This window comes from Pristis pectinata, chromosome 9 (genome assembly GCF_009764475.1).
Source record: "Pristis pectinata isolate sPriPec2 chromosome 9, sPriPec2.1.pri, whole genome shotgun sequence".
Taxonomy (NCBI): domain Eukaryota; kingdom Metazoa; phylum Chordata; class Chondrichthyes; order Rhinopristiformes; family Pristidae; genus Pristis; species Pristis pectinata.
In genome coordinates, this window is record NC_067413.1 from 42,906,158 (window position 1) to 42,921,049 (window position 14,892).

General features: G+C 43.6%; 1 protein-coding gene across 1 annotated transcript in view; it reads right to left on the minus strand.

Moving 5' to 3' along the window:
• Positions 1 to 14,892, minus strand: part of fer1l6 (fer-1 like family member 6) — a 107,101-nt gene that overhangs the window by 33,268 nt on the left and 58,941 nt on the right. Inside the window, exons 26-29 of the mRNA XM_052023537.1 lie at positions 10,503 to 10,618; positions 7,774 to 7,890; positions 4,473 to 4,524; positions 2,737 to 2,852 (exon numbers count right to left, since the gene is read on the minus strand). Coding sequence (XP_051879497.1) covers positions 2,737 to 2,852; positions 4,473 to 4,524; positions 7,774 to 7,890; positions 10,503 to 10,618 — 401 coding nt within the window. The remainder of the gene's footprint in view (positions 1 to 2,736; positions 2,853 to 4,472; positions 4,525 to 7,773; positions 7,891 to 10,502; positions 10,619 to 14,892) is intronic.

The window sequence follows — 14,892 nt, forward strand, 5'->3', positions numbered from 1 at the left end:
AAGAGGCGCTGGCTTTCTATCTATTCCTCTTAATATTTTGTACACCTCCATCATGTCTCCTCTCATCCTCCTTCTCTCCAAAGAGTAAAGCCCTAGCTCCCTTAGTCTCTCCTCAGAATGCATATTCTCTAAACCAGGCAGCATCCTGGTAAATCTCCTCTGCACCCTTTCCAACGTTTCCACATCCTTCCTATAATGAGGCGACCAGAACTGGACACAGTACTCTAAGTGTGGTCTAACCAGAGTTTCGTAGAGCTGCATCATTACCTCACGGTTCTTAAACTCGATCCCATGACTTATGAATGCTAACATCCCATAAGCTTTCTTAACTACCCTATCCACCTGTGAGGCAACTTTCAGGGATCTGTGGATATGGATCCCCAGATCCCTCTGCTCCTCTACACTGCCCAGAATCCTGCCATTAACTTTGTACTCTGTCTTAGAGTTTGTCCTTCCAAAGTGTACCACCTCACACTTCTCCGGATTGAACTCCATCTACCACTTCTCAGCCCAGCTCTGCATCCTATCAATGTCCCTCTGCAATCTTCGACAGTCCTCCACACTATCCACAACACCACCAACCTTTGTGTCGTCCACAAACTTGCTAACCCACCCTTCTACCTCCTCATCCAAGTCATTAATAAAAATCACGAAAAGTAGAGGTCCCAGAACCGATCCTTGTGGGACACCGCTAGTCACAGCCCTCCAATCTGAATGCACTCCCTCCACCACAACCCTCTGCTTTCTACAGGCAAGCCAATTCTGAATCCACATGGCCAAGTTTCCCTGGATCCCATGCCCTCTGACCTTCTGAAGAAGCCTACCATATGGAACCTTGTCAAATGCCTTACTAAAATCCACGTAGACCACATCCACTGCACTACCCTCGTCAATCTCCCTGGTCACCTCCTCAAAGAACACTATCAGGTTTGTGAAACATGATCTGCCCTTCACAAAGCCATGCTGGCTATCCCTGATCAGACCATGATTCTCTAAATGCTCATAGATCCTATCTCTAAGAATCCTTTCCAACAGTTTGCCCACCACAGACATAAGGCTCACTGGTCTATAATTCCCTGGACTATCCCTGCTACCTTTTTTGAATAAGGGGACAACATTTGCCACCCTCCAATCCTCCAGTACCATTCCCATGGACAATGAGGACTCAAAGATCCTAGCCAAAGGCTCAGCAATCTCCTCCCTCAACTCACGGAGCAGCCTGGGCAATATTCCGTCTGGCCCCAGGGACTTACCTGTCCTAATATTTTCTAACAGCTCCAACACATCCTCTCTCTTGATATCAACATGCTCTAGAACATTAACCTTACCAACGCTGTCCTCAGCATCATCAAGGCCCCTCTCTTTGGTGAATACTGAAGAGAAGTATTCATTGAGGACCACACCCACTTCCACAGCTTCCAGGCACATCTTCCCACCTTTATCCCTAATCGGTCCTACCTTTACTCCCATCACCCTTCTGCTCTTCACATAAGTGAAAAATGCCTTGGGGTTTTCCTTAACGCTACTCGCCAAGGCCTTTTCATGTCCCCTTCTTGCTCTCCTCAGCCCCTACTTAAGTTCCTTCCTTGCTACCTTATAATCCTCAAGAGCCCTATCTGATCCCTGCTGCCTAAACCTTATGTATGCTGCCTTCTTCCTCTTAACTAGATGTTCCACATCTCTTGTCAACCATGGTTCCTTCACCCTGTCATTCTTTCTCTGCCTCACCGGGACAAATTTATCCCGAAAATCCTGCAAGAGATCCCTGAACAACAACCACATCTCCATAGTACATTTCCCTTCAAAAATGTCATCAATTTACACTCGCAAGTGCTAGCCTTATAGCTTCATAATTTGCCCTTCCCCAATTAAATATCTTCCTGTCCTCCTTGCCCCTATCCTTGTCCATGACAATGCTAAAGGTTAGGGAGCGGTGGTCACTGTCCCCCAAATGCTCACCCACTGAGAGATCTGTCACCTGACCCGGTTCATTACCTAATACTAGATCTAATATGGCATTCCCTCTAGTTGGCCTGTCAACATACTGTGACAAGAATCCGTCCTGGACACACTTAACAAATTCTGCCCCATCTAAACCTTTGGTACTAAGCAGGTGCCAATCAATATTTGGGAAGTTGAAGTCTCCCATGATAACAACACTGTTATTTTTGCACCTTTCCTAAATCTGCCTCCCGATCTGCTCTTCAGTATGCTTGCTGCTACCAGGGGGCCTATAGAATACTCCCAGTAGAGTAACTGCTCCTTTCTTGTTCCTAACTTCCACCCATACTGACTCTAAAGAGGATCCTGCTACATTATCCACCCTTTCTGCAGCTGTAATAGTATCCCTGACCAGTAACGCCACCCCTCCTCCTCTTCTCCCCCCACCCCCCCCCCCCCCATTCCTTTTAAAACACTGAAATCCAGGGATACTCAGTACCCATTCCTGCCCTGGTGACAGCCAAGTCTCTGCAAGAGCCACAATATCATAGTTCCATGTACTTATCCAAGCTCTCAGTTCATCACCCTTATTCCTGATGCTTCTTGCATTTAATTAAATGCACTGTAGCCCATCCACCTTACTACTTTTATACCCTATACTCTGCTAGGCATTTGAATAGATGATGTGTGGTCATGACCAATTAGGCTTAAGAGTTGGCATTAAGAATGACTCTGATGGGCAGTATAGATGTATTTTGGCAATGAACAATATCATCGTCCAGCTGCGGACTCTACCTCTAGCGTTGCTAAACAAGAATTCTGCATTTTCCTGAAATGGAGTAATTTATCTTTCTTCTTCTTCCCACCATCATCATCGTCGAAGGGGAGAAAAGCGCCAGGTAAGTCCAATACTAGAAATGAAACAAGCAAGTTAAAATAAGCATCATTTAGAGACATAAGCAACTTGTGCACTGCAACAAGCAGTGAAAGACACAAACCATAATGAAAAGAATCATCTACATGAACAGGCAGGGAATGGAAGGATATAGACCATGTGCAGGCAGATGTGCAGTTTAACTTGGCATCATGATAGGCACAGACATCGTGGGCCAAAGGCCCTGTTCCTGAGCTGTACTGTTCTATGTTCTGTCAGCAAAAAAAACTGCTGGACACAATGGTCAGACAGCATCCATGAGGGGAGACAAATCTGGCTGAGGTTTCAGATAAATGAACTTCCATGAGTATGGGGAAATGTTAGAGATTAAACAATGTTTTTTGTTGCTGTGAAAGGTGTGGGGAAGGGAAGAGCTGCAGAGAGAACCAAAGGGAAGGTCCATGATAGAATAAATTCCAGAAGACAGTAAATGATATAGGGACAATAGTGCAGGGTGAAAGAAGGTGGTAATGGGAGAAAAGGGTGCTAAATATTAGTGGAGGGGAGGTTTAAATTGGAGCTGAAAAAAATTTTGAAGTTGCAGAAGTACCATGTACACTGGAAATTGACAGAAAAGAAAATGCTGGAATTACTCATTGTCTGGAATGATTCTCAGCCTCGAATCCAGAAGCTGGATGCCTTTTCAAAAAGTGAAGTATTCTTCCACTAACTTTTCTTGTGCTTCAGTTGGCCAAAGGCAATGAGGTTAAAGTGGAAGTATGGAGGCCAAATTAAAGCAACAAGCTCCTGGAAACTCCAGGACACTTTTGTAGACTGAATGGAGGTGTTCCATAAAGTGATCACCCAACATAGTCTCCACGGGAGAAACAGGAATGCAAACAGCCAGTATCACAAACTAAACTGACAAATGTACAAGTGAATTACTGCTTCACCTGGACAGAAGGTTTGGGGCCTTTCTTGAAAGTAGGGAGGTGGTAAAAGGGAAGGTGTTCCATTTCTTGTCATTTTCCCCATCGCTTCATATGATCATTAAAAATGTCATTAAATCTCCCTTTCAACCCACCCTATCATGATCTAGAAATTCAGTTGTGAAGTGCTACCTTTTTCAGCATTACACTTCTTACAATCGCTTACTTCAGTGTGGAATGTAAATGGGACATTCCAAAAATTTGGCCAGGTATTTCTGCTGTGCCAATGATTTCTGCTTTGGAGCATAGCCTGAGAAATTTGATTGCATTCTTCCAAGCAGTGACTGTTGTGCACTCCCTAGACAATCAAACCTTCACAGCACTGCTGCCTCTGCATTCTATGAGGCAGATGTGTCTTATTTGCCAGTGCAGGTTAAAGAATCAACTCAGAGGAAGTCAATTGGCCACATTTTTGCAATGTTTGTGATTTTGTTTAATGGGCAGAAAACTGAGGGTTTCAGAAGTTGATGCTTCGAACTTCATTGGCCAGCATTCCTGCTCACTAGAGATAGAAAGTTTCATGTTTCATTAAATATACGAATCCTTCATTATGCCCTTTCCTGTTTAAGTCTCCTAATGAGAAACATGGGGCCTATTGGATGTAATGTGAACAATTAATAGAAGCTGTAAGTGTAACAGAGCTTGTATTATCAAATGTGTTCACTCACCATTCTCATTTCTCTTGGTGTGTTGTTTGGAGCTTGAATCTTTCAGTTTTACCTAATCAGAAAGATGATGTTAAAGTACAGAAGTGTGCACACTTGTAAATAATGTAACAATACAGTACATCCCTGTAGAAGAATTAATGTGTCAGTTCAACAAACCAGGATCATTTCCCTTCCCTAACCAAGAGACATTAATGCCAACTGAGGCGCATTTAGTGCTTCAATGAAAAACACTATGATGCTGGAGGAACTCAGCAGGCCAGGCAGCATCCGTGGAGAAAAGCAGATGGTCAATGTTTCAGGTCAAGACCCTTCTTCAGGACTGAAGATAGGAAAAGGGGAAGCCCAATATATAGGAAGGAAAAGCAGAGCAGTGATAAGTGGACAAAAGAGGGGAAGTAGGGTGGGCACAAAGTGGTGATAGGTAGATGCAGGTAAGAGATAGTGATAGGCAGGTGCGGGGGAGGAGGGGAGAGCAGATCCACCGGGGGATGGGTCAAAGGTAAGAAGAAAAAAAGTGGGGTAGAAAAAAAGAGAGATAGGCTAGGAAAGGGAAGAAAAGAAGAGGCATGGTTGTGGGTGGGTGTGGAGGGGCATTGTGGGTATTGCTTAAAGTGGGAGAATTCAATACTCATGTTGTTAGGCTGCAAGGTTCCAAGACAGAAAAATTGCACTTGGAATTCTCCTGGCAGTGGAGGAGGCCGAGGACTGTCATATCTGTGATAGTGTGGGAGGGGGAGTTGAAGTGACTGGCAACGAGGAGATGCAGATCACAGTTACAGACAGAGCGCAGATGTTCTGTGGAACAGTCACCTAGTCTGCATTTGGTCTCGCCAGTGTAGAGGAGGCCACACTTGGAGCACTGAATGCAGTAGATGATATTAAGGGAGGTGCAGGTAAATCTCTGTCTCACCTGAAAGGACTGTTTGGGTCCCTGGATGGAGGTGATGTAGGGGCAGGTGTTGCACCTATGGCTGGGGCAGTGGAAAGTCCCTGGGGTGGGAGCGGGATGGGTGGGGGGGGGGGGGAGGATTGGACTAGGGAGTTGTGGAGAGAGTAGTCCCTGTGAAAGGGCAGAAAGGGGTGGGGAGGGGAAGATATGCTTGGTGGTGGGGTCCCGTTGAAGTTGGCGGAAGTGGCAGAGAATGATATGTTGGATACGTAGGCTGGTGGGATGAAATGTGAGGACAAGGGGTCCCTATCCTTGTTGGGTCTGGGAGGGGTGGGGATGAGGGCAGAGGTGAGGGAAATGTCAGAGATGCGGGTGCAAGCTCTCTCAACCACAGTAGGGGGGAAAGCCACGGTTAGTAAAGAAGTGGGACATCTCGAATGTCCTGGAGTGAAAAGCCCCTTCGTTGGCCCTCTCTCTTTCTCTTTCACAGCTCTGGACCTCACTCTCCAAGATGTGCCCAGGACTGTTATTTTTCGTCGCTCTCCACCATATTCATGCTCTCAACGGACGATTCTTTGCCTTCTACACCACATTTAGTGCTTTCCCTGGGTCGGGCATTTGACCCACCAACAATGGTTTTGGAATTTCTTTCATTGCTCATCTGGTGAATGAATGAACCCACTGAACTATTAGGGTAAGCTATGAAAACTACTCTTACTTTTGTTCAAATAAACTGGAATAAAAATGGTTTTATTTTATTCACTTTAACATTATCAATAGAACTAAATCACTAATGGATCATATTGACAAAACAAGGAATAGCCAACAAACAGCAACCTAATGGGAACATAATCTTTCATTTCATAATCTCAACAATACCACACTTGCACGAATTACAGCACCTCTCAAACCCATGACAATTACCATCAAAAAGGACAAGGGCAATTTTGGGCCCCATACCCAAGGAAGGATGTTATGGCCCTGGAGAAGGTCCAGAGGAGATTCACAAGAATGATCCCAGGAATGAAAGGTTTAACCTGAGGAGAGTTTGATGTCTCTGGGCCTGTACTCGATGGAGTTCAGAAGGAGGAGGGGGAATCTCATTGAAACCTACTGGATATTAAAAGGCCTGGATAGAGTGGACGTGGAGAGGATGTTTCCATGAATAGGAGAGTCTAGGATCCGAGGGCAAAGCATCAGAATAAAGGAACATCCCAATAAAAGTGAGATGAGGAGGGTGGTGAATCTGTGGAATTTGTTGCCACAGAAGGCTGTGGAGCACAAATCATTGGGTGTATTTAAGGCAGAGATTGATAGGTTCTTGATTGGTAAGGGGGTTAAGGGCTACGGGAAGGAGGCAGGAGAATGGGGTTAAAAAAAAATCAGCCATGATTGAATGGCGGAGCAGACTTGATGAGCCCAATGGCCTAATTCTGCTCTTATATCTTTACCATCTACCATCTGGTAGATGGAAACATTACTATCTACAGGTTCCCCTCCAAGTTGCTCATCTATTAACTTTATCAATATCCAACCCAAGAACACTGTGGAAGAACCTTCACCAGAAAGATGGCAATGGTTCAAGGTGGTGGCTCACCACTACCTTTTCGAGAGCAAGCTGGATTAGAACAAAGCATTTGGGATTAGAACAAACCATGAAGGAGCTTTCTGAATATTGTCAGGGATCTTTTGCCTTTGTTGTTTATCTTTTGCTTTCTAACTAATAATTTGCATTTTGCTATTTTTTAAGCTGTGCATATTATGAACAAAATCTCGTTCAGACAAATCTGCACAACCAGATGGTTCCCATGCCCAGGTTTTAATGTAAGTAGATGACAACATTGTAGATGCCCCAGACTATGATTTTCCAAAATCCTCTTGAGTTAGCAGTGTTTCTTTAGATTGGAAAATTGCACACCCCTCCATTACTAAAATATGTGAGAATGGAGAACCAGGGAGTTATAGACCAGTTAACAACAGCTATTGTCAGAAAATTAACATACTTAAGGAAAGAATGACTGAAGACCTTGAAGGATGTATAAAAGATAAACTTATGTTCAACAAACCAGACAGAATCTTCTGAAGGTAGTGAAGAGGGGACTAAAGAATTTGATTGTAGTAGAGAGAGGATTGCCTATGGAAAGTACTCACATGGACCAAAAAGAATTTCCTTTCACAACAGGCAGTTGATTCTAGATCAACCGGTAACTAATAGGTTCCAGTTAACCAAAGGCATTAAGCAAAGACAGATGTACGGAGTTAGATCACAGATTATCCATGATCTCATTGAATAGGAAAACAATGAGAGGGTTAACATCTTGCATTATTTCAATAAGTGACAGAATAATATAAGAAGGAGCAAAATTTGTACAAGCATTATAGAACAAATTCTCAAGAATAAGCTTGCATTACCTTTTGAGCTTTTTCCACAGAACTGTAATACTTTGACCACCAGTCTACAACATTTTCACTGTCATCAATGGAGGACTTCTTCCTCCGTGAAGTAAACTTTCGTGACAATCTCCTTTTCTGAAATAAAGCAAAGCCAATAGAAGGTAGCTTCAGTGCATATATAATTAAAGTTTTAAAGCACGCCTTCTGTTTATTCTGCTGTTATATCCCATCATAACAAGGATGGGGATTTTCAGCTAAGTGGCTGCAATTCCGCTTCTGATTCCGTAGGTGCAATGGTGGAACTCCTTCCATACATCCCCTGCTTTCAGTACCAAATACCTGGACTTAGCCACTGTGTAGGCTCAATATCTACACAAACTATTTTAGAATAATGTTGTTGTCATATTTCATAAATGCTGTCTGTTTTGTAATGCTATTTTCTGAATTTGCTTTATTCTATTATGATTACATGTTTGTTTGGACATTTTTTCCCTCTTTTGTAGGTGCATTTATATCCAGATATCTTTAAATCTTACTCGACCAAGAGCAAACCTAGTCTGAATGAAACATTTTTCCAACTTCATACTTTGCCAAAAAGGCTTAATTCAAAAGTACTATTCTAATTTAAACGCAGAAATAAATTACTTGTGATCTGGAGCAAAACAGAGAATGCTGGAAATACCCAACAAGTCAGGTAGCATCCATGGAGAGAGAAAGTTTAATTACCTCTCATCAGAATGGAGAAAAGTATGTTATAAATTGCAGAAAAGGTGGAGGGGTCTGTGATAGGGTGAAGTCAAAGAGAGACTAACTGATACAAGTCATGGTGGTGCCTGCTGAGAAAGGGGAGTGAAGCCTTATTAATCACAAATGTTCCATCAGGAAGAGTTGCAAGTAGAATGAGATGAATGAAAACAGTGGAGGAGAAACAAAATAAAAACAAAAACAATGCTTGAACTGTGAGATACAAGTTGAAGAAGCAAGGCACCGCAGATGTTGGAAACCTGATGAAATAAGAACAAAGAATGTGGAAATACTCAGCAGGCAGCATCTGTGGAAGGAGGTAGAGTTAATGTTGTAGGTTAATGACTTTTCATCAGAACTGATTGGTTCTGATACTAGTTAGAAAGGCTGGTTATCTTGTTGAAACTGACGTCCAAGTTACATTATGAGGCCCTTAAGCTGATATTGGTCTTTGCTAGAACAGTGTAAGAGAGGTCAGAGTAGGAGTGGGATGGAAAGTTAAAGTGAAAGGTAACTGGAAACTCAGGGTCACCCCTGCAGCCTCAATGGAAGTGTTCAGCAAATCAATCTGTGTTTGAAGTACAGAGGAGACCACATTATGACTGATGAATGCAATATGATACATTGGAAGTGGTACAAAGTAATCCCTGCATAACCTGAAAGGCTTTCTAGGTCTCTAGATGGTGAGAAAGAAGGATGCAAAGGTGAATTCTGATTTATTTTGTGGCATAAAATGAAAGGAGTGCAAATAGTGATAATCTTGGTGCAGTTTGATGTGTAATGGTTTCACCATCTCTATTTGATTCTCTGAAAGTCTAGTACTGACACCTTACTCAATATTGCTCAGTGGGAACAAATCCACATCTGACTTGGACAGCTGTAGTGCTATGTCCCACCTTAGAGGCCAGAGGACATTATCGAGGTTGACATTCCAATGCAGTACTGAGGGAGAGCTGCCTGATACTTTGGATGAGGCATTAAGCCAAGGGCATACCTAACATCTCAGGTGGACATAAAAGATTCCATGGAGAGGGGATTTCTCCCAGGATTCTGGAAATTATTTACCTTCAATCAACACCACTAAAGCAGATCAATTAGTCTTTTATTTTATTGCAATTTTCACAACCTTGCAAATTCTGATGCCTTTTGATGTAACTATGACCACATTAATGTACTGCATTGTCTGCAAAGAGCCTTGAACTTTCAAAGCCTATAAAAGCTGTTGTATAAATGCAAGTTCTTTCTTTTACTTTGTTGTTTGGCTGGCACAATGATATCAGTAATGGGAAACCAATTCTGTACATTTACGGGGTTGCACTTTGAATGCATCTCCAAAAATGGCCAATTACAGTATGGCTAGGGATAGAAATTTCATTCAAACAGAGATCAGAAACTATTGTTATCCATATAGACTCCACACATTTTCCTCCACAGGCAGCAACATTTAAAGAGATTTAATGGAGATTTTTAAAGTTATCCAAGCTTTTGATATGTATGGAGAATTATTCTTTGGCTAGTGAATCAATTTAAACTTGAAATATCAAGAGTGAGGAAAGGTGCAAACAGAACATTCCCTGCATGCTGGGCTATTGCTTTGCTATAAGGAACAATTGGAGCAGAGAGTACCGCTTTCTCAAAGATGAAATAAGTTACCATCACTCTATTTGTTTCACCAATGTTGATCCTTTTAATATAACACAAGTTCATTACTTGTGTGATTAGCGATCATTGCTCTCAATGTGCTATCACAATGGAGACTCTTGCAATAATATAACTTTTTGAATGGAATATTTTTGAAGTACAGGCACCTGGAGGATGTATGACCGCAGAGTATTGGCCAAACTTTTTCTTGGGCTAGATTTTAAAAATGAAACATTACATTGGTCATTATTCCCATACAAAGAGCATGAGCCAATATTCTATATCTTATCACCATGATTCATCAACCAGCTATATAATACACAGTACAAACTAACTTATAGAAGCATTCAAGTCTTACTGACCATAGAAAGTTGGAAAGTACCCGACTGTGTTGATCCAGAGAGATTTTCTAAGTCAATGCTTACATACATACTGCTTTCCAGTCTCTCAGGTTCCATTTGTATTGCACCAGCAGTATCTGTTTTTAATAAAAAGCACTTCAATAATTCATACAAATTTGGTTTAAGTAATAACATGGCAGTAAACAGCAGCACTGATGATTTTGGTTGAATGGCAATACAACCTTGACATTCTCCTCACACTAACTTTCCTGAGTCTGAATCCATGAAATTTGCATCTTCTTACTTAAATCTAAAGACTCAGATGTCCAGACTGACATTTCCAAGCATCACAGGTGAACATCTTTAGCTCTTTTCTAGTTGGTCCACAACCAGGCTACTGTTGTTTGCTGACTCACAATGAAAAAAATGTGTCAGCTTGTCTCAACATGTGGTGCTCCTGCTTTCAATGTCAGTAGGTCTGGAGCTTAAGCTGTAATTCTAAGACTTGGAGCGGGAGATTTGGAGCAGGAGCTTTGAAAGGAGGTGAGTCTCTGTGTTTGTGCTTGTGAGTTTCACCTTGCAGAGTCGGGAGATGGAGCGGGAGATTTGGAGCAGGAGCTTTGAAAAGAGATGAGTCTTTGTGCTTGCGTTTGTGAGTTTCACCTTGCAGGATTCTAAAAGAGGCATATTTGCAAATTGTTAATAGTTGATTGGCTTATTAACAGCAGCCAATAAAAAGAAGGTAGGATCAAGCAGAGTGGCCATTTTGGGGTGGCCAGTGTTGCAGTGGACCAGCGTTAGAGTGGGGGACTGAGGCTTTGGCGAGAGGAGGTGAAGGTAAGTCTCTGGTAAGTTTCTTTCTTTTGTTCTTTGATTTTTCCTTTTGTGCCAGGCTAGAGTAGTTAGAATGGCTCCAGAGCCAGTGGTGTGTTCACTTTGTGAGATGTAGGAATTCTGGGAGACCTCCAGTCTCCGTGATTGCCACATCTGCATGAGGTGCATCCAGCTGCAGCTCCATACAGACTGGGTTAGGGAACTGGAGCTGCAGCTGGATGACCTTTGGCTCCTACGGGAGAATGAGGAGTTCATAGATAAGAGCTACAGGGAGGCAGTCACTCCAAAGCTGCAGGAGGCAGGTAGCTGGGTGACTGTAAGGATAAGGACTGAGAATACACAGGTAGTGCAGAGTATGCCTGTGGTCATTCCCCTGACTAACAGGTATACTGCTTTGGATACTGTTGGGGGGGACGACCTACCAGGGGAAAGCTGCAGTGACCAGGTCTCTGGCACTGAGCCTGGTTGTGTGGTGCAGAAGGGAAGGGGGAGAAGAGGAGAACGGTAGTGATAGGGGATTCCATAGTAAGGGGGGCAGACAGGAGATTCTATGGATGTGAAAGAGACTCCCAGATGGTATGTTGCTTCCCAGGTGTCAGGATCAGGGATGTCTCAGAGTGGGTCCACAGCATTCTGAAGGGGGGGGGGGGGGGGTGAACAGCCAGAAGTTGTGGTACGTATTGGTACCAATGAGATAGGTAGGAAAAGAGATGAGGTCCTGAAGAGGGAATGTCGGGAGGTAGGTAGGAAGCTGAAGAGCAGGACCTCAAGGGTAGTAATCTCTGGATTGCTGCCTGTGTCATGTGCCAGTGAGGGTAAGAATAGGTTGATTTGGCAGATTAATGTGTGGCTGAGGAGTAGCTGCAGGGCGCAGGGTTTCAGATGTGTTGTTAATTGGGATCTCTTCTGGGGAAACTATGACCTGTACAAAAGGGACGGGTTACACCTGAACTGGAGGGGGACCAATATCCTTGTGAACAGGTTTGCTAGAACTGTTTTGGGGGTGGGGGGGTGGGTGGTGGTTTAAACTAGTTTGGCAGGGGGATGGGAACCCAAGTGATAGGTTAGAGGTTGGTGCATTTAGTCTACAAGTAAATGCTGTATGTAGAAAGACTGAGGAAGGATAGGCAGTTGAAAGGGCAAAATTGCAGTCAGTTGGATGGGCTGAAGTGTGTCTACTTTAATGCAAAAAGTATCAGTAAAAAGGGTGATGAACTTAGAGCATGGGTAAGTATGTGGAACTACACTGTTGTGGCCATTGCAGAGACTTGGCTGTCCCCAGGGCAGGAATGGCTGCTGGATATTCCTGGGTTTAGATGTTTCAAAAGGGACAGGGACAGAGGTAAATGAGGTGGGGGAGTGGCTTTGCTGATCAGGGATAGTTTCACAGTTGTAGAAAGGGAGGATGCCCTGTAGGGATTGTCTACTGAATCAGTGTGGGTGGAAGTCAGAAACAGGAAGGGAGCGATCACTCTATTGGGAGAATTCTACAGACCCCCCCCAATAGCGGCAGAGCTGCTGAGGAACAGATCGAGAGGCAGATTTTGGAGAGGTGCAAAGATAACAGGGTTGTTGTCATGGGTGATTTCAACTTCCCTAATATTGATTGTCACCTCCTTAGTGTAAAGGGGATAGATGGGGCAGAGTTTGTTAGGAGTGTCCAGGAAGGATTCCTGACACAGTATGTGGACAGGCCGACTAGAGGAGAGGCCTTACTGGACCTGGTACTCGGCAATGAGCCTGATCAGGTTTCAGACCTCTCAGTGGGAGAGCATTTTGGAGACAGTGACCATAACTCCTTCTCCTGTACCATAGCCTTAGAGAGGGATAGGAGCAGATGATATGGGGAAGTATTTCATTGGGGGATGGGGAATTATGATGCTATTAGGCAGGAATTTGGGAGCCTAAATTGGGAACAGATGTTCTTGGAAGTGCACAACAGAAAGGTGAAGGTTGTTTAGGGAGTACTTGCATGGAATTCTGGATAGGTCTGTCCCATTGAGACAGGGTAAGGATAGTAGAGCGAAGGAACCATGGCTGACAAAAGACATAAAATATCTTGTCAAGAGGGAGAAAGAAGCTTACCTAAGGTTTAGAAAGCAAGGGTCAGACGGGGCTCTGGAGAGTTACAAGGTAGCCAGGAGGGAGCTTAAGAATGGACAGGAGAGCTAGAAGGGGGCATGAGAACTCCTTGGCGAGTAGGATTAAGGAAAACCAAGGCATTCTACACCTATGTGAAGAATAGGAGGATGACTAGAGTGAGGGTAGGACCGATCAGGGACAAGAGGAAATATGTGCCTGGAGCCGGAAGAGGTAGGGGAGGTCCTTAATGAATACTTTGCTTCAGTATTCACCAGTGAGAGACCTTGACGTTTGTGAGCATGGCATACAACAGGCTGATATGCTAGAGCATGTTGACATGAGGAAAGAGGATGTGTTGAACTTCTGAAAAATATTAGGACAGATAAATCACCGGGGCCAGATGGGATATGTCTCAGGATACTATGGGAAGTGAGGGAAGAGATTTGAGCCCTTGGCAATGATCTTTGCATACTCACTGGCCACAGGAGTAGTACCAGGTGATTGGAGGGTGGCAAATGTTATTCCTTCTTTCAAGAAAGGGATTAGGGAATAACCCTGTGAATTATAGACCAATGTTTCTTTCTTCAATGCTGGGAAAATGATTAGAAAATATTCTTAGGGAAAGGATTTGTGAGCATTTGGAGAAGCATAGTCTGATTAGGGATAGTCATCATGGCTTTCTGAGATGCAGGTCATGCCTTACAAGCCTGATTAAATTCTTTGAGTATGTGACGAAACACATTGATTGAGTAGAGTAGTGGATGTGGTGTATATGGACTTTAGTAAGGCGTTTGATAAGGTTCCCCATCATAGGCTCATTCAGAAGATCAGGAGACATGGGTTCCAGGGAAACTTAGCTGTGTGGATTCAGAATTGGCTTGCCCATAGAAGACAGAGGGTGGTTGTAGATGGAGCGTATTCTGCCTGGAGGTTGGTGACCAGTGGTGTTTTGCAGGGATCTGTTCTGGGACCCCTGCTCTTTGTGATTTTTATAAATGACTTGGATGAGGAAGTGGAAAGGTAGGTTAGTAAGTTTGCAGATGACACAAAGATTGGTGCTGTTGTGAATAGTGTAGAAGGTTATCGAGGGTTACAACAGGATATTGATAGGATGCAAAGCTGGGCTGAGAAGTGGCAGATGGAGTTCAACCTGGAAAAGTGTGAAGTGATTCACTTTAGAAGGTTGAATTTGAAGGCAGAATACAGGGTTAGTGGCAGGATTCTTAGTGTGGAGAAACAGAGGGATCTTGGGGTCCAAGTCATAGATCCCTCAGTTACTGTGCAAGTTGATAGGGTCGTTAAGCAGGTGTATGGCATGTTGGCCTTCATTAGTTGGGGTACTGAGTTCAAGAGCCGCGAGGTAATGTTGCAGCTCTATAAAACCCTGGTTAGGCCACACTTAGAATATTGTGTTCAGTTCAGGTTGCCTCACGATTGGAAGGATATGGAAGCTTTAGAAAGGGTGCAGAGGAGAGTTACCAGGATGCTACCTGGA